The 26049-nt window shown below is 36.1% G+C and overlaps 1 protein-coding gene across 2 annotated transcripts in view; it reads left to right on the forward strand.

Moving 5' to 3' along the window:
• Positions 1-26049, forward strand: part of LOC145683417 (hemolymph lipopolysaccharide-binding protein-like) — a 708489-nt gene that overhangs the window by 556836 nt on the left and 125604 nt on the right. For both annotated transcript variants that reach the window (XM_081754754.1, XM_081754753.1), the window contains exon 3: positions 1569-1796. In XM_081754754.1, coding sequence (XP_081610880.1) covers positions 1569-1796 — 228 coding nt within the window. The remainder of the gene's footprint in view (positions 1-1568; positions 1797-26049) is intronic.

Raw genomic sequence — 26049 nt, forward strand, 5'->3', positions numbered from 1 at the left:
AACAAGTACAACTTGCTTAACGACGGCAGCAAAACCGTTGTTACACTTCTTTGTATATTGCTATTATAACAACAACGTAATTCATTTGTTCCCTAAGTATGTGTGACATTTACCCCATCGAAATTTCTTGACAACACGGTCATCCCATCGGAAAAACATTTTTTTTGGTGTGGATGTGATAAGAATATAAATTGTTGTTGTCAACGTATATTTTATGATTATATTTATCCGAAGATTGCCAGTGCAGTTATTTATTGCAGGATTGACAGCTGTAGGCAGAAAAAAGTCGGAAGTTTGCAGAAAGGGAATTTCTCGTGCAATATTTCAGTACATAAAATCCCCCACTCCAGGACAGACTACCGAAATGATAGTTACATTGTCTGAATGTATTGTCCTATAGTTCTCTTCGGCATACGGAAGTCAATATTACATTATTAATGTACATGTTGTAAACGTAGAGGAAAATTTCGGCATTTCGGTAGAAGGGATAATATATATATATATTTTACAGTTCGGCTCGCTTCGAACATGACAACATTTGCACAAAACATTCCCAATATTGGCAGGTTACTTTTCAAATATAAATTACTAGCAGCGTTCACCCCGCTTCGCTGCGGTCACCCCGGAACGCAATAAACTTTGTTACTTAGATAATTTTTACTTTTTCGCTTTCAAGTGATATGATAAAAACCATAGAAGATTGCAGTAAATGTTAACATTATATCGCCTGTCATTTATGTTAACCCGCCCCGCTTCGCTGCGGTCACCCCGGAACGCAATAAACTTTGTTACTTAGATAATTTTTACTTTTTCGCTTTCAAGTGATATGATAAAAACCATAGTAGATTGCAGTAAATGTTAACATTATATCGCCTGTCATTTATGTTAACCCGCCGAGTGACACGGTCATGCGGGTTGCATATAAATACGTTTATTTTTACCTATGATGAACTAACAAAGGATTTGTACGTTATGGACACTTGAATGGTCAATTATCTCAAGACACTGGTAATTAAAAATTAAAGTGATATGATAAAAACCATCTAGGGTCCAAATCCTAATAACCCCCCAAAAATGAAAGAAATTGGTTCAGCCGTATTAGCGTGATGAGGGAACAAAGGATTTGTGCGTTCTCTTTTATATATATAGATAATTTTGCTATGGCACGGTGGCCAGTAAAAAAAATAAAATATCGGATTTTCCTCTAAAAGAGGGATATTTTCGAATATATGGGTATAATTTCCCAACGGTACCCGTTACCGGAACGATTGTTAATTTTTTTTAGAAAGTACGGTCATCGACGAATAGAAAGAGGTATAACACATTCCCCAACGATAAATAAGGACGTAATTATAAGTTCCTGACTAAAACCTAAGAAAATAAATGTGAAAAACGAATTTTTTACGTAAATTCCACATTTATTGGCAACCCTGAGCTACCATCTAATTTTAAGTGTGATATTCGTGTTCAGCGCCTCGAAAACGATAGAGATTGGCTACTACCGTTTCTGTAAAAAATAAAAAGTGAAAATTTGTTGACAGTGTAATTGCAATAATTTTGTCTATTAGTACCACAGGCTTCTGAGGACTACCAGCTCTTTCCTGACGTTGGTTATTACAAATTACACAATGAAAAAAAAACATTTCACGAAGCTATGGTTGTTTGTGAAAAAGAACTTGGCCACTTAGCAATTATTAATTCTCCAAAGGAAGCACAAGTTTTGAGGAAAATGTTTACGACACCAGCGATTTTCATTGGCGTGCATAGAATAAACTATGAATGGACAACAATATTTGGTAAGGAACCATGATTTATACTAAATAAATACAGTCTATTTATTTACAATGCATTTATTTACTTAGTTTAATTTGTTGATTTCTTACTCAATTATTTATAGGGTGCATCCTCTTAGACCCTATAAGGACCAGTTCTTACATATTAAAATCGGCTGATGATAAAAGTATGAAGCAAGAAGTGAGATAGAGAAAATGTAGGGCAAACTGATTGGAGAGAACTATTTTGTTGCTTATGTGAGTGTATAACGTGAGGTACCTACAGAATCAATAGAAAATGTAAAGCTGAAAGTTAGCTACAAGCAAACTCAAAGATACCAACCAGGGCCTATAGTTGGATGGTATTTACATTTTATGACGTGTGCTGATTATGTAAATTTAATAGGGATTATAGGAGAACAACAGAAAGAAATGCAGAGGTTATAGGGGACATGGGTTTCGAATTAAATGCAGAGAAAACCAGCTATATGGAAGTTCGTCGTAATTGTAATACGTCAACTTATGTATACGTTAAAATATTAAATAATACGTTTGATAAAGTGGATACTTACTAATATCGAGAGTTAATAATAACAGGTCTTACTAACTAACTAACTCTATGGCCAATGGAACCCGGAGGTTCAATGCCGCGTTCAAAAAAGCTCTCCACTGACTTCTATCCTTAGCTAAGTGCATCCAGTTTCTACTTTGTATTCCAATCTCTGCGAGATCCTTCTTAATATTGTCCTCCCGTCTGCGCCTAGGACCTCCTAATGGCGCCTAAGACTTTGAAAGTGTTTCTACTTTCTTCAATTCTAGCTATATGATGTGCCCATCTAAGCCTCCTAGACTTGACGACCCTAACAATACTTGGTAAACCATATAAATTATGTAGTTTCTCGTTATGAAATTTCCGCCATTCCCCATTCCCCTTCCTCTTGGGTATGAATATTCGTCCCAGGATCTTGTTCTCAAATACTTTCAGTCTATGTTCTTACCTCAGAGTAAGCGACCATGTTTCGCAAACATACAGAACGACAGGCATGATAATCGTTTTGAGTATTTTAAGCTTAAATTCCTCGACAGAATTCGCGACGACTAGAGATTTTGAACCGAATAGTAACACGAATTATCTGCTTTCAGTGGACATTTAATTTATTCGTGAATATGATTTTCGTATGTTAACACTGATCCCAAATATTTGAAACTATCCACTTTATCAAAAGTATTATTTAATATTTTAACACGTCCATAATTTGCCGTATTACGGTCCTGATGCACCTCCATGTATTTAGTTACCTCTGCATTTACTTCTAAACCCATGTCCCTGCAAGCGTTTAATAAGATTTTTGCATTTCTTTCTATTGTTCTCCTATCATCCCCTATAAAATTTACATCATCAGCATATGCTATAACCTGGTGAATACCGTTCAACTCTAGGCCCTGGTTGCTATCTTTCCTTTTCCTTATAGCGTATTCAAGAACAAAGTTAAATAATAATGGCGACAACGCATCTCTTTGTTTCAGGCCATTTTCGAGGTGAAAGCTCGTGGACAAAAGTTTTCCTATCTGGAGTTTACTTTGGGATTCATTTAAACATATCTTAATTAATCTAATTAGCTTTCTCGTATTCCAAGTTATGTAAGAATGTTGTATAATGTTTCTCTCCTAACCGAGTCGTACGCCTTTCTACAACCAACAAATAGTTGATGTACCGGGGCATTGCATTCCGATTTTTGTTCGAGTATTTGGCGAATGGTAAATATTTGGTCGATTTTTGATGGATTTCGTCTAAGTCCACACTGATAATCTCCAATAATTTAATCTGCGTATGGGGTCAATCTTGCTAATAGAATACTTGAATGTATTTTATAGGATGTTGACAGAAGAGAAATGCCTCGATAATTATTACAGTCAGTTTTGTCGCCTTTCTTGTGAATTGTAACAATGATTGATTCTTTCCACTCTTGTGGCAATTCTTCCTTGTTCCAGATAAGAAGAATGAGTTTGTGTATATTGTTCCACAATTTTTCACCACAACCTAAAATTAACTCAGCGGGAATTTTATCTACACCCGGAGACTTGTGTTTCTTTAATTTCTTTATAGCGGTTTCTACTTTTATTCGGTTGGGTTCTCGAATAGACGGTTCTGCGGTGTGTATCTCCTTTTCTCCACGCACATTAGTTTTTGCTTGCGTATTAAGCAAATTGTCAAAGAAATCTTTTCATCTATTTAAGATGCTATTCGTATCACTGAGAACTGTACCGTCAGATTTCTTTAATATATAAGCACGAAGTTGATAGCCTTTCTTAAATTCACTGCTCCCCCTATACACGTCTTGGATTGTTTTTATTTTTACTATTATCTTCAAGTTCCTTAATTTTAGCTTTTAAAAAATCGCGTTTCTTTGTTCTAAAAGGTTTGGAAGTTTCTCGCCTTGTGTAGTTATTTCATTTGGATTTTGTAGCCAGCTTATTTTGCCTGTTTTTTCTTTTCTGCTAGTTTAATGCATTTCTGGTCGATCCATGGTTGCTCCTACGTATTTCTGCGTGTCCCAAGTTTTCTTTTGCTGAAATGTTAATACTGGATCTAATTTCAATCCAGGTATCCTCAACACCAGTGCACTCCGAATCTTCTAAAGCCGAGAATCTATTGGAAACTTCAATCTGGTATTCCTCTCTTACCTGGATTTCTTCTAATTTCTTTAAATTGAATCTCTCCGTTTTCGTACATTAAATATTACCTTTATTCAATGATAATCTCTCTCGTATTATCGCTGCTACCAGGTAGTGATCAGTGTCACAATCAGCCCCTCTAAACGACCAGACATCAATTATGCTAGATTGCCTTCTTCTATCTACTAAAACGTGATCAATTTGATTATGTGGTTTTCCGTTTGATGATATCCAAGTGTATTTATGAATATCGCGATGTGGGAATTTTGTACTCTTCACTATTAGGTTTTTGGATGTTGCAAAGTTCACGAGTCTAACACCGTTGTCATTACTTTCCATATGTAGAATTTCGTTCCCTACAATCGGATTGAAAATATCCTCTCGTCCTACCTTCGCGTTGAAATCCCCTAATAGAATTTTCATATGGTATCGCGGGAGTTGTTCAAATATTCGTTCCACTTCTTCGCAAAAAATTCTTTTTTATCATCATCCTTATCTTCGGTTGGTGCATGTACATTTAAAACAATAACATCACACCACTGTCCCTTAAGAGTAATAAAAGGAAGTCTGTCAGTAACAAATTCAACCCGTTTAATTGCTGGTAGTGTTCGTTTGTGAACGAAGAAACCTGTTCCTAACTGGTGATTTTTATTTCCTTCCCCGTAAAACAAAGTAAAATTTCCTGAATTCACAGATTCATTTCCTTTCCACGTAACTCCCTGAGCTCCTACTAGGTCTATTCTGTATTTCTCCAGTTCACTCCTTACGGATTTTAACGCGCCTGCCCTATAAAAACTTCTAATATTCCATGTTCCAGATCTCATGTCCATTTTCTTACGCTGAGGTCGTGCCAAGTTATCAGTCTTTGTCCGAGGCTTTTGTGAATATTACTGAACAAGTGTTTTTTTTTACAGGATGAGGTTGTTAGCCTTACCAAACCCCAAGCTGGAGGACCACTCCTAGTCGGCTGTCCGCGACTGCTTATTCAGTATATTCGCAGCTAACCTCTATATCTAGAGGCATTCTCCTCGATCCGCAATCTGAGGACGCGCCATGCCGTGGTGACAGGAATCCACGTTACACGGAATATTAACAGATCAGAAAACATATTTACGAAGAAATTAAATGTCGTCTAAAAGCAGGGAATTCGTGTTATTATTCAGCTGAAAATCTCCTGTCATCGCGAATTCTGCCGATGAATTTCAAGCTTAAAACATATAAAATGGAAACGTACCTGTAAAACGTAAGCGTTTTACCAAAGATTATTGGGGTCCTCAAATCTATCAGACTCAGGTGAGCAGGTTATGCAGCCATAATGGTAGTAGTCACGCTTTCAGTCTTAAGTGGAAGATGAATCGGAAAACGATCATTAGGGGGACCAAGAGCAGATGGGAGGAAAACATTAGGATGGAACTCGCGGAAATAGGAATGCAAAGTAGAAAGTCAATCCAGTTCAGTGTTGCCACACTTGGTACAATTGTCAGCCCTTTTTCTCATTCATCGGCCCGTTGGTACAACGCTGGCATTTTCAGCCCCTTTTGTGAAAAAGTTTGTACAATGTTACTCAATTCAGCACCATTTAACAAACACTTGCCACATTTCCTACATCTCACGTTATTCACACTGTGTTTTGGACTCTTAAAAATGCTGTTGAACATTCATTCGTTGACTTTGCACCGCAGAACGCTACGAACTTCGTAATTCGAACTATATCGGGAAACAAATGACTATATCGCATCCGCGCCGCACATGAAGGAGATGAGAAAGAAGCAGTGTAGTGGAAATTTTAGCTTGAAATCTTTATATTAAAAAACACGCACACGTTGAATCAAGTGTTGAATATTCTGAAGTCCAGCGTGTGCTCAAGTAAATCTATAATTTGTGTGTCGTTGCTAAGTTTCTACACCAAAACGATAATAGCACGAAAAATTACATTGATGTAGTTGCCGGCTTACAGGGCTAAGTTGCTTACTACTGACGCCATATTGACGAATATAAAGATACCCGAACATGTTTGCGTTTTATATATCTATATCGACGCGTTGTAACAAACTTTATGCATAGGCCTAATGTTAGATCAGAGATGATCATACGTGGACAAAAATATTTTACTTTTTGTATTACACTCGTACAAAATAATGAATTCAGCCCTTTTTGTTTCAATTTGGTACCATTTTTCAGCACACTCCAGAGCTAGGACTGTGGCAACACTTGGCTAAGGATAGAAGTCAGTGGAGAGCTTATCGCTTCATTGAACCACCGGGTTCCATAGGCAATAGAGTTACTTAGTTAAGTGGAACGTTATGTCATTTGATATATATAAACCCTTCATTATTATGCCTTACACGTTGCGTTTCTCACAAAATTCTAATAATTGTTTCTCTAACTCTCTTTAAATGTTTCGAGTTAAGGAAAATTCGAAAGCTATTGGGAGGCGTTTGAAAGTTCAGGTTTGGTTTTGATTTAGTTTGCTGCACCTGATGTTCTTGTGACGCAGAAGAATATATTGGACGAACCGAGGAATTGCATCGATAGGCATTGTTCTGGTTATAATACGCTGCTAGCCTTTCAAACTTTACGTTACTGACAAAGTGTGGTCAGTGGGAATCCCAGCAATAATATTGTTAGTAGGAACTGTTTCATTATCTTTAATTTATGTTATATTGTTAGTTTATATATAGTAGAACATTGGTGTCCTACGATATTTTTTGATGAAATTTTCTAAATATATACACCCAGATTTTAACCATTTTCCTATGGATGTCACCGTTGCATTTTCTCATTGTACGAAGTACTATTGTTGTCTGAAGAAGAAACTCTTCTCAGGAGTTCGCTGCTTGCAAAATAGCAGTAAATAATTTTATTTATTCCTTTACTTACCCATGACTTTACAAGGCGCTCCACCACGTGTTATATGTTCTGTTTGCTCTATTTGTAGACCAATATGTAAATATCCTTTGAATACATATAATGTTTCAAACATTCAGAGAATAAATTGATATCTCAGCCGTTCTGTTGGTAGCGTCAAAATAATTTACTCAGAAATTCAAACCGTCAACCTTTATTATTAGTTATCTTAAATATATTCTAGAAAGTTCATGTAAATCTTTCTCCAAATATCTCTAAATGTTTTCATTTCAAAGTCCCCCGGCACTCAATATGGCCTCGGAAATAAAGGTTACCTTCTCTTAGCCCAGAAAGGTTATATTACTTCCGCAAATTAATCTAAGTGTCAGAAATATTTCTTATTCATTCTATATATTTGATGTGAAGAATTTGGTGAATTTTTCGAGATATTCATTGCTAGTACTGGAAAAACAATATGGAAAGTTGCCTGAGTATTTATCGCATTTATATCCGTAATCTTGCATCTTAGTTTGATAAATGCCACTTCAACAATTACAGTACTATGTTTGGTTTAATATACTTTTCCATGTGTGTGAATAAATATTTCGAAAGATGTTGATACATTGCATAATTTTGAATGTATATTTTTCCTCTATCTGATAAAATTTTCAGTAATTTGAGGTTAAAGCTCTTAACAATTTTCTCTAGCATAAGAAGTAGCAGTTAAACACATAAAGGTACGTATGTCTTGGCAAACTTTTGGATGAATTCAGTATAAATGTAATTTTTCTTGCTAAAAGCTAAATTTCCATTTCTTTTAAGGAATTATTATTAATTCACGTAACGTCGCAAAAAAGAAAAGTATATCTTGAATCACAAATCGGAGAGTGTATTGTAATTGGCCCAAGTTTTAGGTAATGCCAAACACAACTCCTAATTCAGAATAAGGGACGAAAGGCCAGTAGTGCCACATTTCAAGATTAAAAAGTAGCGATATTATGCTCCAAAACTAGCGGATTTGGAATATTTGTAGCCCAAACATAAAACGTGAATTATTTTGCTACTATTTACTTTTACTATATATATATATATATATATATATATATATATATATATATATATATGTATATAGCATATAGACATATATGCATATATATACAGGGGAAAAAAACAAAACCACTTCATACAGGACACGTAAGTTTGGCTCTCCACTGTACAACACGTGTTGCGGTTGCCCATAGTTTCTTGTTTTCAATGTGTCATGTGAACCTTCCTCTTCCGTCAGCAGTGACCAGTTGACATGTGCGTCGTGGTGTGAAAGCGGTTCAGTAAAATGGCCGACCTGACAGACTTCCAAAGATGCATGATCGTTGGTGCAGGTCTGGTTGGAGATTCAGTGCCAACAGTAGCGAACATTGTGGGGGTATCGAAAGGTGCTGCATCTAATGTCACGATGGCATACACAATTCGTGGGAAAACTACGTCTGCACAGCACAACATTGGTCGAAAGACAATCCTGTGAGATAGGGACCGAAGGCCATTAAAATGGATTGTAGCAGCTAAAAAGAAGATCACTGCGATGAAAAGTACGTCTGAACTCAATTCAAGCCAACAGAACCCGGTTTCATAAAAAAAACAGTGCTACGGGAACTTCATAAATGAAAATTCATGGCAGAGCCGCTATCGCCAAACCCCTGGTCACAGCAATAAATACGAAGAGGACCACAAATTGTGGAGTTCTGAGCAGTGGAAACACGTAATGTGGTCCGATGAATCGACCTTCACCTTGTTTCCAACAACCGGTCATGTTTACGTATGGCGAATACCGTCACAGGCCTACGAAAGAGACTGTCTACTCCCAACTGCAAACCAAGGGGTAATTCTGTTACAGTATGGGCAGTGATATTGTGGTTTTCCGCAGGCCCATCATAGCCCCCAAGGAATGATGAATGGTAAGGCGTATGAGGTCATTTTGGGGGACCAGGTTCTACCAATGGCCCAAATATTGTTCTCCGATGTTGATGGAATCTACCAAGATGATTTGGCAGCCTGTAACGCTCAAAACCGGTGAAATCATGGTTTGAGGAGCATGGCCAAGAGCTATCACACCTCTCCTGAGTCTCACAATCACGATATCCGCACATCATTGAGCCTTTGTGGTGTGAGTTAGAAAGGCCTCATTACCCTCCACCAACATCCCTTACGGAACTGGCGCATGTTTTGGAGAACACTGGTACAAAGTTCCACCAAAAAGATTTAGGAACTGTATACGTCCATTCCACGTCGAGTCCAAGCTGTTTTGGAGGACCCACACCATACTAGGTGTGATTTTCACAGTTTTGCAAACGTTTTAGATTTTTTGTCTAACCCCTGTTTATCGTTATCAATATAATGGAAACAACTAAGTTGGATGTTCGGGTTGGCTGCGAACGCACTTCGAACTGTTGGCTGGTGGTTTTGTTGACGCAAATTGCATATAACGTCAGGAGCGGCGGAACATCAGTTTGCAATTAACTGTAGTGAAAAAAAGATAGTATAAAATGAAGATTTTTTTTATTTCTAAGAAGACATGCTTGCTTATATCAGTTTTTGGTCTTTGGAATACACATTATAACGTTTACCTTATGACCTTTTTATTGTTACTTTTCTCTTCCTTAATTCGTTTCTTAAATTCCTTGTATGTAAGCCATGAGCTCATGTGGTTCGGATTCCACCTTAATTAGTAGGTCTCGTCTCAAATAGCCGCGCTGATGAAAGAGACATTAAACTCAAAATCAACCCATCAACTTCAATTTACTCATTATATTAATAAGAAAAAAACAGTAACACAATTTTCCTTGCGATTTTCAGGCTTACACAGCTCCGTACAATTATTTTAGACCTATGCATTGACTAAGTCAGAGGAGCTCTCTGTGACACTGCAAGAACGTTAACTCAACAAGAGTCTAGTGTTTTCAGATCTAGAGATTAAAAAGTACAAAAGAGCAAGCATTGGACTGCTATTAGGTAGGGTAGTCTTAGCAAAACAAGTACTCATTCTTAATAAAAAACTCAAGAAATAAAATTTTTATTGTACAATGTGAAACTAATATTTCGTGGTTTTATATAATTATTATTGTCACACGAGCACAAACAACACAGACTTGAAGTATGCCAAGAACTGTTTAATCGAGCCGAAATTGACTCAGATTTCTTGAATAGTGCAATAATAGGTAATGAATCATGGGTTTATGGGTATGACACAGAAACGAAGGCAAAATCGTCTCAGTGGAAGAGCATAGATTCACCAAGACTAAAGGAGGCGCGAAAAAGTCAGTCGGATGTGAGGACAATATTGGTGTTTTTTCGATTCTAAGGGCATCGTGTATCGTGAGCTTGCCACTAGAGGCAGACAGTCAACCACGAATACTAAAATAGTATCCTTCAGCGTCTGCGCGAAAATATGCGGCGGAAAAGACCTGTTCCCTTGAAAGAAAAGAATTACATTCTCCACCTCAACAATGGACAAGCGCATTGTGCGTTCTCTATCCTGGAATACTAGCCAAATTCCACACTGCTGTGCTTCCGCTACCGCGCAAATTCCCCAAATTTGGCCCTGGCTGACTTCAACATCTTTACTAAATTAACATTGTCATTGAAAGGCCAGAGACTTGGCTCAACTGATTACATTCAAGTAAATGCGTAGAGAGTGCTTCACCATTACGCAAAATAATTTTGAGGAAAGCTTCAAGAAGTGGATACACCGTTGGAATCGGTGTGTTCATTCATCAGGGGATTTCTTTGAAGCATATCCATCACAATATCCTGTAAGTACTGCCATTTTAAAATTACAATCCCAGTCTTAAAACTTTCCAATCACACCTCGTATATGCCTGAGATTGGTGTACCGGTCTTTCATTATAAAATCTGCCAACCCTACTGTGGACCCACCTATGAGTTCATGGCGATAGGGAAATATTTCAAAATTAAAGTATATATCTGTACAAAATTCTGACGATGTCTCAAATATGTTTAGTGCTAAATTAATTATACAAGCGAAATAGAATTCGCCTTGAAAAGGGACAAAGGAAAGGGAAAGAAAACAAAGAGAAGAATAAATAAATAAAGGAACAAACAATACTCGCTCTGTAACAAATGAGATGCATGGAATAAGTCGTGAGTGGGAACCCTTCACCCCTGATGGGGAGATTCATCAAGCTATCAGCTTTTGTCTAGTTATATAGAGATATATTTTCCATTTCTTAATTTCGAACATACTAGGTTCGATCGAAATGAGAAAACTTTTATATCGGACTTCAGAAGAAAATAAAATAAATACATGACCGTGTTTATTATACATAGAATTTCCAGTCACCACCCCCTTTTCAGTTTTATTCACAAAGGAGAAGAAAAAGATGAAGAAAGAAAAAGGAAGATAGGATAGGAGGAGAGAAAGGAGGGAAAGTAAGAAGGTGAGAAAGAGGGAAACTGTTACTGGATATTTTGAGAAATATGGTAAAAGAAAGTGAATAATTATTAAATTGGGATCATTTCCAATAGCTATTAGGTGAGTATTTAGTATTAAGGTGATCAAAGGTAGACACATGGTAACCCATACCCCCAGACCTAGATCCATCTAACCCCAACTACCGAATTATCCCAATCTAGCTCTGAGATAGAAGAGAAAATCTAATTTAACAGTTTATTCAATATTTCCGAAAGGTCTTGACTAGTATCCAGTATTTGAAGCATAAATGATGAAGTTGAAGGCATGTTATAATTGATCACAGAGAAGAACAAAAAAATCAATGCAACACACATATTTGTCAAAGATTTTGACTTTCGAAGCTCTCCCATGATGATCATTCGTTCAGGCTATTTTCGTCCTTTTTCCTTCCTTTATAGAGCCAACTAAAATTGAGTTAGTATTGACTTTTCAAGACTTTAATTGTCAACTACCATTAATTACAGTAAGTCACACATATATGTCAAAAGAATTGATGCACTTAATACTAAAACTACATTTCACTTACACTCACATTCATACAGGACAATGTATACTTCAGAATGCATTTAGTTGAACTAAACTAACCTAACTACATTTCTATAGACATTTATTACATTCCAAGAAAACTTAGTTTGACATAACAGATTCATTAAGAATTGAATTACGATAAAATAAAAAATCAACAAAATAGAAAAGAAAGAGAAAAAAAGGTGAACAATAATAAGAAATCCGTAATATATTATTTATTACAAATTATGCGGTAATACTCTACAATCACAAATAGTTAGTCAATATCGGGTGTCAAAAATCTATGGCAACCTAAAACAACCAGGGTAAATACCGAGCCCTTTACACACATATTCGCTCATAAATATATCCATATTACTCATTATAATAAATTTTATTCTAATATCAATCTTAGTATTTTCTACATAACATTTTCATACTCAACAAGTATTGACATTTTCTAGGCTCAAAATAAAACAAAAAACCTGACTAACAATATTCTTTTTCTTTTAATAAGGTAGCAACATTGAAATGTATATAGAAACCCGATAATTAATAAAAAATCAAAAATCTTTAAAATGAAATCTTTAATTTTACGTCCCACGGTTATGCCGGTAAGGCTAAAGCAGGCGATGATGATGAGAGATGAGGGAAATGGTGGAATGAAGAAAGTGGGAGGAAACGGGAGAACCCCCAGAAAACCCACGAGCACGGTGTTTGTCCAACACAAAGTCCACACGGGGCGAACTAGGGACCCCAAGCACCGGAGGTGAAGGCTCTACCATTGAGCCACCGCGCCCCCTAACAATAATTCAATTTACTAAGATCCGCGTATAAAGAAATGGTTGATATATTTAATAGCTCGACGTAAGAAGTGGAAATAAACCAAGTAGAACAGGCAAATAACTATGTAAGCATACATATATAAATGTATATACAGAGAAAGAAAGCAAAAATCAAGATTATTTGAAATTAGTGGGCCCAAACTACTAATACATACACACCATATAACCAATCAATAGAAAGAAACCGGAAGTCACTAATCAATGGGTATAGTTTGTACGATCGATGAACAATAATCAAGTTTCTGGGAATCTGAAATCGTAGTGTACCCTCTCGTCAGTCCCTCCCATGGTGGGTTGAGTGTGGTGAAAAACGGTAGTAAGTTGTTCTGAAATACCTCCATGAATTGTATCTCTCGATGTCTCAGAACATATGATCGAAATAAGTGATATGAACAATGTATACTTTCGTGACTTTCAAAACCGTGGGGGAAGGTTGGAATAAAAAAAACCTTTAGAGAAAGAGTAGAAGAAAGAATAGGTAAAAAGAAAGGAGACAGAACACTACAACTACGAAAGATAAGTGGTCGAATTTACGTATACAAAATACTATAACCAAATATTTTATTTTATGCCAAAAGGGGTCGGCTTACGAAATAAATAGCCGAAAAAACAAATATCTTCAACAACGAGACGAGTCTGTGCCCTCAATGGGATTTTCGGAAAGACAAAGGCTTTAGGGAAATCCTACCACTTACCGTATCCGGTCAACGCCATTGAAGATCCCGGCCATAACGGGAGGTTAGTGCAGAATTTTAATTTGGAATTTCAAAAAAATCATCCGACTTTTCAGAAACTAAGAAAGTCCAGAATAGCAATGAAACTTGAGTAATAGCTAAGATATCCCTAACTAGTAATTTGCCAAAATAAAAAAAATAAATAAATTGAATTTTGGATCGGTGATTTCAGTGACAAAACATCACCGATGGCTACCCTGCGCAGACATGCCAAAGTCTGGGACGTCGTTAATTTCCATCATCTAATTAAACTAAGAAAAGAAACGAAAATACTTAAGAGGGTCAGGGGTCGACGTCCGTGTACGAAATAGACTTAGATATTAGTAGCGGTTGATTTAGTTGGATAGCCCCATCCGATCCATTAGGCATATGAACACTATACCGTAAATAATGTAAGCAACGTAGAAAATATTCTCGGAGAGTCAACGAATGTTAAAGGTGCAAATGACCAAACCCGTACTTTCCGATGATCACAGGATATAGCAGTTATTTTTCTTAATTATCATTTCTGAAAACCTTCAAATGTAATTCCTACATGATGCTACCCTATTTGATGAAATTCTTAACAACCGGAGCTGTTAATATGAGATACTTAAATGTGAAGTAACATACAATTCCCAACTACACATTACTATACAATAGCAAACTCGGTTAAATGAATGCACCAGCGTAGAAGTCAAAACGTGAGAGTTTTTCAGTAAACATATTCAGATTCTCAATATATGATATACACTGGGCCTATTCATTTAAGTACAGGAATCCTATCGTCTCATTCAATTTATATCATAATCGTATTATTATTATATCATTACATTTATTCATTATTTACTCATTTTCACGCGAAGTAATATTTTACGGACACCCTATTACATACATTTACATGCAGGCCATACACATATTACATTATGCACTAATAACTCTATAATTATTACAATCCGTCACGCTTAAACTGCTACACGATAACATTCATCGAACCACGGACTCTTTGTGTTGAAGCACCCAATTATATTTAATCGCAGTTTTATAAAAAAAATCATATGTATATTCAGTGAAAGTTAAATTTTCAACGATTATTTTATTTCTGATTTGCTGATAGAACTAAAGCAACAATGGAATATCTCTACAGCAACGGGAAAAGAGAATTTAATATTGCATTTTGAAACAAACAAAATGTAGGCTTACTTCCATTTAGAAAATAGGGATTCTTGATTTCAGTGGATATTTCGGTTTCTAATTGAGGTAGCAAGCTGTAATTTTCAAAACTACGAGATCTCATGCTATTTCATTGAAACGTATAATCATATGAACCGAAAATCGCGTCCACGGGATGTAATTTGAGAATAAGGGGCTAAAATCAAACAACCTAGATTGCTAACTCATGCAATGTCAACAAACAATTGATTACCGAAAACGAACAGGATGGCGCTACAGTAGAGACATAATTTACTGTATACTAAAATATACCCTTACACTTATTAATCAGAACTCTAATATTTACTCTTGTTAAGTATACTTCATGTTAGACAAATGGTACTAAATTAACGCATGTTGAATACACTGTCCTCGCAGTAAAAATCACGCATTCATACACAACTACTAACTACATACACTACTATAAATACGACACATAAAAACTACTAAGTATACAAGCATCATTTATTATAGGCATATTAAAGACAAGTATCTTCAAACACATTACTCCTTATCGGTATATAAAGTTGGCTCTATTGAACTTTAGGGAGACAAAATGAGAAAGTAACCCTAGGTTCAATTGACCTGGCCAATTGTTTAAAACATGTTTACTAGAGTTTGAAGCCACCTTAACAAGATTTATTGAGGCCCTAAAACAAACAATAACTAACCCATCCCCCCGCTAGAACTGGTTCAATTTGGAAAGTGAATAGGAGCCCTTTTAGTTAGATTAAGCTGCCATTCTGCTGATTAGTGTTACAGTTATGAAACCTACGAAGTACATGCAATTACTGAAAAAAAATCACATTCACAGTATACACTATTGTATATGTACTCAACCAGGTCGTATTTCACTTAATCCCTAACTTCCACTAAAACTGAATTTGCTCTTACTGTCACCAATCAAATTTATAACTACAGAACTGGCCTTCTCGACGATTTCGTACTGAAACTAAACTGTCTACAAGTTTGATTGAATAACGAGTAATATGGCGTCTGATGAAATGGTTCCTATTTCTCCTTGGTGTTACAGTTCACTCAACGAGAATGAAGCTTTACAGGCTCCTATAAAATAATATAGCGTTTATCAATGAAATTAAACTGGATATTACCTTGAGATCGTTAGAATTTCCGTCCTTTTCCAGCAGATATGTGGGAGGAGAAATCACGAGCTGCGCCTACTGAGATGGGTTTTGATGAGAATGATAACATTGCGCCGAAAACGACAGGGATAAGAGGATTCCTCCAATCAGGGCTGAATCTTTCAGCCGCGGAAATTACAAAGCAAATAGAAATTGGTGAAATCCAGATATAACCGGATCTGAAAGTGACTATGGACTAGTGAGAGGGGGTGAGGGAAGGTTTAGTTACCTGGCCAAATTCTACATTGGTCTGAAATTAAGAAAATTTATATCCAATGGCGGAACTATGTTTCGGTATGACGTCAGAATGGTAAAACCTTGTAACTATTCAACTTGTATATGCGAAAATGGGATTTACAATTAATCAAAATATAAAAAAATATTTTAATCCGTGAAAATATGATTCCTAATGAGAGCTTTCAATTCATTACATTTAATTTAAAGTAAAGAGAATAAATACATCGTGTAATTAAACCGAAATCGAATTTTTTAAAAATCATTAGGTACAGGGTGAATAAAAAAGTTGTTATTACTCTCAACTGTAATGGTACATTACAGCCTTTCATACAATATATTGAAAAAATAAGTTCAGGTATGTGCACACCAGAAATACAAACGCAGGATAGAAAATTGATAGTATTGGCATGGATGGCGTACTGTGTAGAAATTAAGCATTCCATTAAAATACAGTAAAGTATTTGAAATTTCTACATTAGAATATGTTTTCTAAGTTTACTACTTTTGTGCTGTTTCTCCGCCGTTAATCCTAATTAGATGTAAGAGTACTGAAATTTGAAACTAGAAATTTTAATTTGAGACAATCATAAGACTTGGACTGATACCAACTTGAACGACTGCAGTTATTAAATTAAACAAAAAGCATCTTGCTCTGTGCAAGTGTTAATAATATCAACCTTCGGGTCTTTGTTGTTTCCGTAAATAGTGCTCAACAGAAGCAATAGTCATTAACAAAGTGGTTATCTTCATCACTGTACTTTTAATTATATGCCCCACAACAAAATTTTCTAATTCATATTTCGAGTAAGTTCGGTGTAAGGTAAGACCTATGTGAAGAATAGTACTCCGCGTTCAATGTGGCGTATTTCATTTCCCTATCTCATTTCTTGCCTCATTGTTATATCTTTAGACTATTATAATTTCTAAGTACAGTATGTTCTATGGAACTGGCCATATTTAAATGACGCAGTTTTGTAAGCAATGAATTGCTCGAAAAATAAATATAATCCTGCAAGTATGGCTCTTTCACGATCTTTTATATGATTCTGAATGATAGGTACACTTCCATTAAACATTTCTTCCGTGATCCGAGTGTTCCATACAGATACAAAAGATCGTAGGTGAAAAGCAGCATTTTCTATTCATTTTCCCGTATGATATTCTCCTATTTTTCTTCTGCTTTCAAATTTTTCTTTCAGCTTTTCGTGATTTATCTGACTGGTCACTTTATCTGACTACAATAATTTACAGTTAAATAGCGCAGCATACAGAAAATTCCTTAAATACAATTTTGGTTTTCAATGTTCTTATCAATTATATTCAAATAATATGCAAGTACCTACCCATTTCAAACTCTCTAGTCGGTTAAGTGTCTTCAGATAGATGGAGATGTTGTTTTCCTAACGCCAAACTCGTAATGTGCAAACTTATTTTCTCGTTATCTTATTATCTCACTTCTGTCTTTTCTATGTGTACAAGTGTGTAATGCTCTTTACATGACATATTTACCTAAGTTATTTTGTATTTGTGTATCTCAAAAAAATTATGTTGCTTTCCGTACACTAATGTTATTAAAATTGTTATTTTATTAAGTTTAATTAAGACTTCAACTTAACACTTCTCGCATCATTGTGTAATTTACTAAACTGTTGAATAAACTAAGTAGAAGAGTAGTTTATAAATGCATCAAGGTAACACAACCTTCAAACAAGATAACGCAACTGGCTTAGTACTATCTACCTACAGTTGGTTAAGTAAACTTAAGTATATATTTAATTCATTCATTCATTTTATTTTCATCCATAAATCATACATGGAAGACGAGCGTATGAATCGAACAGGTCAATAATTAAGATACAAAGAAATAATTATTACATACTAAAAACAATAACGAGACAAAGTATGAGACATGTTATATGAGACAAAATTACAGTAAACAATCTACAAGCTGAATTAGCAGACATGTATTCATACACTGAATAAAAACAAATTGTCCAATAGCTACTTCTTTGTAACTGATTTAAATACATTAATTGATTTAATGTTACAAATATCTTTAGGAAGGTCATTATATAATGTTGGACTTAAGTATATGAGACCGTTTTGAAATAACTAGTGATAGCAGTAATAGTCAGACAATCTTACGTTTTGACTAAACATTTTGGTGTTCCTTTCTGCACTGCCAGAAGTACTAAAAATAGAATATACCTAAAATTGACGTCATATTATAATTCTTATTTCATTTTGTGTTTATCTGTACGGTTTTGTTTCATTAAATCATAACTAAAACTATCTACCGAAATTTTAATGTAATATGTTTTTTTCTGAAAATTGATTTCTGCGATACAAATAACAACTCGTCCACTTGCCCGGGACGGTGGTTCATCAGTGCGGGCGAGCATTTAATGTCATACCGAAGGTAAGTACATAATTTTTATTGTGGGATGTGGGCTACTAGATTTTTTATTGGGCGAGTAAAATTTTGTTGCTTATTTGCATCCCTGCCTTAGAATATAATTCGCGTCTTATACGCCGGTAAATACGATACATTATATATTATATAATGTTTCCATTTTAATCCAAAATGAAACGTCTTAACGAAGAAGGATATTCTTTTAGTTAAGACTAGCAGCGTTCACCCCGCTTCGCTGCGGTCACCCCGGAACGCAATAAACTTTGTTACTTAGATAATTTTTACTTTTTCGCTTTCAAGTGATATGATAAAAACCATAGTAGATTGCAGTAAATGTTAACATTATATCGCCTGTCATTTATGTTAACCCGCCCCGCTTCGCTGCGGTCACCCCGGAACGCAATAAACTTTGTTACTTAGATAATTTTTACTTTTTCGCTTTCAAATTGCAGTAAATGTTAACATTATAGCGCCTGTCATTTATGTTAACCCGCCGAGTCACACGGTCATGCGGGTTGCATATAAATACGTTTATTTTTACCTATGATGAACTAATAACAAAGGATTTGTACGTATGGACACCTGAATGGTCAATTATCTCAAGACACTGGTAATTGAAAATTAAAGTGATATGATAAAAACCATCTAGGGTCCAAATCCTAACAACCCCCCAAAAATGAAAGAAATTGGTTCAGCCGTATTAGCGTGATGAGCGGACAAAGGATTTTGTACGTTCTCTTTTATATATATAGATATAAAGGAACGATGTTGAAGTAAATATTTACTTCTGTAGTTGATTATAGAGAGAAATTATTTATAATCAAGCACCCATAAAGAAGCAAAAATATCTTATGAAACATGTAAGAAATACCGTCCCGTTGAAAAGTGACAGCTTGTCGAAAGCTTCCGAACATACACCTAAGAGCCCAATGGTTCAAAAACTATACACCGTATAGATTGGTACTTAAAACGTCAATTAAGAATTCATACGTACTATATCGAAAAATGCATGTTTGCAAATGCTGGAATGGCAGCCCAATGTATTCATGAAAGGAAGTGAGGAACTTGCGAACATGCTGCGAAGAAACAAGTGTCCCAGACGAGCTAATCGAAAGGGGATGCATAGGGAACGAATTATTCGTTAGCGGTACAGCAATATCTGGAGAAGTTTCAAGATAACGCACGTTTGAAGATTAGACTATTCGAAGTTGCATAAGTGAAAAACCGAATTAGATGTCGTACTGGTCGTCATTCTAGCATGGCCCTAGTGAAACTGAGAAAACCCCTGACAATTGTCAGAATGGCAGAACAGGAAGTACACAATGTAAGGACTATGTGGCACGTACTCTACATCCCGTGATGATTTGTGTTGGCCGAACGTCTGCAAGGGTAATGTCCCACAATAACTATAACTGATGGTTTCAGGTAGCGCCTGAGCCATTAGACAGGTATAATTGCCACATTCACCTTGTGGCACTGTGGAGACATTCAGGGAAACTTGGGACGGAAATCACAAGAAGTAATACGTAAGAGTTACCGTAATGAGGTGGGCCGGAATTATGAGAGAAATAAAATAATATTAATAATACGAAATAATGACTAACGACAAATTCACATTAAATGTGCTCGCAATAGCCTAGGCAAATACACGAAAAAATAAAAGAACAGTTTGAAAAGGGAAGCCTACAATATATAGCACACTGGAAGTGACACAAACAAAATGTTCCAATGGATGGACGTTAAACTCCAACTAAGAGCAGTTGGAGTTATTCGAGTTATTCTGCCTTCCATAGCGATTTGCTGCATATAGAGACTAGCTGATGATCATCACATTACCTAGAACGTCAGTTACTACAGATATAATCTTACGCGATAGTGCTATATTAGAGTGATTCTTGAGTGAACGATCGTTGTGTGGTGCAATGGTAATGGCCCGTTACTCGTATAGGGAGAAGACAGAAACGATATTCGTTTATGACCAATCAGTAGGCAATGGCCGGCTAGTAGCACGAATTTCCCAGGACAAGCATTTTCATCGAAAGTAATTGCCATACAAGTTATTTGGTGACATTTTCCGGTGTTTGTGTGAAACACGTTCTCTTGATGAAAGGAGTGAACGTGAAGGATGTCCCCATTGTGTTCGTACACCAGATTTCGACGAATGTGTGGTACAAGTCAATGCGAATGAGAGATGTGTAAAAAACAGGGACATGGCCTTCCAGTATAATATCAACCAGATGACTGTGCTGAATATTCTTCACAATAACTATTACTAGCCCTATTACCTGCAACCTGTGCAGGCGTTATTGCGTGGGGACTACACTACTAAGAAAGTTCCTTTCAGATGTTTATGCATACTGCCGCCACTATTGTAAGATTCGTTTTGTCGATTCTTTTACAGATGAGGCAAATTTGGGAGCAATGGCATGATTAATGTGCACAACTGTCATAAGTTGGAAAGAGAGAACCCCATGGAATGGTTGAATTGTCCCAACAGGTACCGTTCAGAATCAACGTTGAGATCTGAATATTGTGGACCACCTAGTTGGGCCAGTATTTCTTTCTTCCAGAGTGCCTGGATGGAGAGACATATCTAGATTTTCTTCAGAACTTCTGCCTATTGACTTGCAAATTAGTCACTACAAGTATGAAGGGACATGTGGATAATGCATGACTGAGCTCCAGCTCACTTACGTTGTACCGCTCGCCAATATCTCCCGGTAGACGGATTAGGCAGGTAAATCGTGCCCAAAGCGCGCCTAGTTAACTAACCTGAAACCACTCTACTTTTAGTTCTGGTTACAATTTAAAATATTGTGTACGCCGAGCTACATTCTGATCGACTGACACTTGAACAACATATCTGCACTGGGTTTTACGCTCTTCGGGTGCAAGATGAAGAATTAAAGCTAGTAAGGCAATAAGTGTTGCGATGAATTATCGGCTGAACTAACGCCCTGGTAGGATACCTCAAGCATCTGTTGTAAAGTATCCCGAAGTAGGGACTCACAACTCTCGCAAACAAAATTATTCTCTCGCAACAAAAGTTTGCATGTTCTTTGTGCACTTAACGAATGCTCTAACGATAGATTGCCGACAATTGTTTGCCTAACTGTTAATATGAACATCTTTGTTCTGTTTTCACCAATTTCGTGGATGCTCCCACAATTACACAAGCGAATTTCTTAAACACGAAACTTTCGTGTGCTTGGCCATACTGTTGCGAATATATTGACTGTGTTTTCCATTTTCTTTAGTCATTATTATTAACTATTATTATTGTCACCCTAGCGTCATTATTACGTATTACTTTTCTTTGTTTCCGTCGCAGTTTATTTTGTCGACTGTGAAACAAGGTTAACGTAATAATAGTAGGTACCGAAGGCTTGGCCGCTACCTAAAAATATCCTTTCCCTGGATGATGAATTGGCTGATGGAATTATTAACTCAGGCATTCAATCACGAGAAGTAATTGCGTACTTCCAGTTTGATCATTCATACAGCTGTCAGAGCATCATCAGCTTCACTAGGACCATATCGGAATGTTGACCAGTATTACACCTAAATTGGTTCTTCCTTTTGGGGTATTTATGCAAACCCCCAAAATATAATCTATAAAAGTACGCTATCCACAACTTCCTCAGATGTGGTTGACCTGGAAACTAATACCGTGTTCTTTATATATCTCCTTTCATTTAAACAACTGTGGACACTTCTTTGCTTCGCAGCATGTGCACTAATAATCCGTTATCTTGGGGAATCCCTTGAAAACACATTGCAGCGTTTCAAACATGCAATTTTCAACAAAATAAGTATGAATTTCTGAGCGACGTTTTTAACAGTAGTCTCTACGGTATATTGTTTTTGAACTTTTGGTCTTGAAGATCTTTCTCGAATCCTTTCTACACGTTGACACTCTTCAATGGGACGGAATATTCAACACATTCAATACAACAATTTTGCTTCTTTATGGATGCACTAAGAAAAATTGAAACTATAATGTCACCGTCGGAAAGGGTTTTACTTATCAGTATAGCCTGGTTGAAAAGCCAACTTTATATGTGTATAAAATAAAAATGAAAAGAAGTAATGTTGTGTATTAAAAGATTAACGGCAAAGACGCAAAAATATGAAACTTATAAGAAATGCCGTCGACAAGATATGCCTGTAACTAAGAAAGGTTAATTGCATCCATTCTAGCCACATGGGTTGAATTTAGAAATAAATCCTATAGGCTAGCGAATAACTCAATGAACTCCACTTTGAAACGCACCTATAGCCTGTGGTTGGTTGACATTCTTTTTGAACAAGAATACATAAATTAATGACACATCAAGAACCGCCAAACTAACCATTCGACTTGGTACTGGTTTTGGATTAATTAAATTTAATTTTCCCAATAACAAGGCTACAAGTCTACAGGGAAAAAACCCTGAATGCTGATAAATATATTTTAATTAGAAATTAGCAGTACTATTTCTCAAAGGTCACTTAATATCTAAACATTACAGCCATATCGTTACGGGATATGAAATCAGGACAAACTAGGATATCTTTATTTCATGTGGAAATTCAACCAGCCATCCATGAAAGCCAAGCAGCCTTCAAGAGCTCACAGCCTGATGTTATTAACACCAATATTCTGTTGTACGTCGCTACCTGACTTTACATTCAAAGATAAATTACCTGTTGCTTTACTGTTACTGAGGAAGTCTTTGTACTTGTAATTTATAATAAACACTGGTAGCAACTTCCTATTACCTTTTTTGCCTACCAAACAGTCTCACACGCGACGCTTTTAATTTGCTTTGTTAAATCAATTGTTTCTCTCAATTGGTTCGACCTCATTGGCCCCTCATAGTCAGGCTACTGCAAGACATTGTCCGATTCGTTCGTTTACCCACGACACGATGTTACAACAAGGAAGTAATAAATACAGAAGTAAGTACTTTGACTCAGTTGAGTCTCTTTTGGGTTTGCTTACCTGACAACGTTAGCAATCTCAGGAGCAAGTTTGAGAACTTTGTGTTGAGTCGACGACATGTAGAAATATGGACTTGGTCAATGTCAGTTCTGGGTAATCGACCACGCTCAGGAAACTCTGTGGTGTCACCATCATCTTATTCTGACGTCAGAGGGACAGTCAGGTCAAAAGCAATTGAGAGAGCACGATCTGGGTCTTTGGATCTCAACCACGACGCGAGACACATCGACGTCTCCCTGCCTTTGGGGTCTGGCATTCAATGCCATGGTTGATTGTCGGACAAGTTTTCATCATGGACTTCATTAGGACAACCAAACCTGCAAGTCACTGTACCTTCGAGGACAGCGCCTAAACATCACCTATGAGTAAGAGGGAGAAGATTGGAACTACTTCGAATTAGGGTGAGACTGTTCTAAACTAGTTGCTATTCCTTTTCTCTACCATCTATTCCTTAACGCCCTTATTGCTACCAATTTTCAATAAAAATGCATTGGTTATTTTCAAGGTATTTTAACATTAAATTCATATTCATTATCTTGTCTAATTTTGTTCATGGTTCTAGTCGCCTAAGACTAGTGGTGAAGTCGCCCCCATTTAGCAAAAGCTTTATTGCAATAAATTTGGTATTGTTATCCCGCACCTCTTAGGTGCCTCTCGTTTCTATCCCGACAGTTAAGTGGTGTCGGAACATGGTGGATTGCGCCGTGATTTTTGGTATCTCTGTGGTCCTCTCGCTGCTTCAAATTGTTTTTCCTCCTGCCTTAATGAATAGTGGAAATTTTCCCCCGCCCCCGAACCCCTCTGGAAGTAGTTTTGGATGTTTATACGCTTCTGATTTTTTTCTTGCTGAAGTATGTTTATCTAAGTTGATTTATAATTTCACCTCCCACCTCTAAAATTTTATTAAATTTTACTTTAGTTAAACCCCCTCACAACCGCCCTTGACTGTAGGTTTCGATTATGGTGTTGTCAATTCGATTGTATGTTTTGTATATATAATTATTTTGATTTACTTATTATTAGTTATGAGGAAGCTCAGTTTGTTTTTTTGAATTATTAGCGTTGGTAATGTTTCATTCTCGAGTAGTTTCGGTAACATTTTAAGAAATTTATGTGACTATTTTTAATCTCCTCGTATATATTTAAATTATTATTATGTTCATAGTTTCGTAAAGTTAGTGGTTTTTATTTCATTATATTCGATATTTCTAGTTCGGTAGAGTTTTCTGTTATTTTATTTAGGATTCTAATATTCAGTGCAATTTTGGTCGTTTGTTTTTCTTAAAGAGGGAAAGAAAATTTATTTTCGTTCGAATTAGTTTCTTCTTTTATCGTTTGCATTCTCTTTCGAAGATTTTGTGTGTCCTGCTTTGATCTGGAAGTTTCAGCTCGTATTGCTACTGTATTCAGGTGCAACCTTGAGTGTGATGTATCAGCATTTCCGTTCTCTATGCTGTACCGAATGTAAACTTTTTAGAATGTGTTTTAATTAACATTGAGATTTGTGAATGAAATGAATTAAAATTATTCATTTGATAAATTTAAATATCTCATTGTTTTTCTTTTACTATTTTAATTTGTACGAAGTATTATATGACCTCCTTTAGTCAGGAACATATAGGGCTAAAATTTGGACATTTTATTTTAGAAATTTCTATTATTAGTAGTATTATTTTGAGAAAGAAAAAGAGAACATGTTCCTGACTGCAATTTTTGGTTATCCCAGACACCATTGGAAAATTTTAGTAAGTTTGTGGCAATATTTTTTACTATGGTATAGCACCGTTTTATGATATTATTCTGATGCGCTGTATTTGAGTACTTGACTTAGTGATTTTCAGAAGTTCGTTTTGGAGTAAAGTTTTAGCTTGGTGCTTCAGATTGCGTTTTTTATTGATTATTAGTATACCCTTACGAAGCCTTGTTTTTAGTTTTTGTGTTAATTGTGCACGGGAGCAATGAGTGGACCGCGAAGGAGTGCGGTTCTTTGCCCAGTGTGCCACCTCACGATTTTGTCTCTTTTTCGTTGTTTCCTCAAGCTATTTCCCCATGTTTTTCGCTGCTAGTCAAGTTTTGGGCTTGCATCTGCTTGTGTTTCTTTGGACTAGAGTGATTCAAATATTTTTTTGGCGAGGTAGAGTGCCCGCCGTTTATTCCGTCTTTGTTATGACGATGTTAATTAATATGATTTTTGGGGATATGTTTTGTGTGTGTT

The sequence above is a fragment of the Thermobia domestica genome, chromosome 4 (genome assembly GCF_964235325.1).
Source record: "Thermobia domestica chromosome 4, izTheDome1.hap1.1, whole genome shotgun sequence".
NCBI classification, from domain to species: Eukaryota; Metazoa; Arthropoda; class Insecta; order Zygentoma; family Lepismatidae; genus Thermobia; species Thermobia domestica.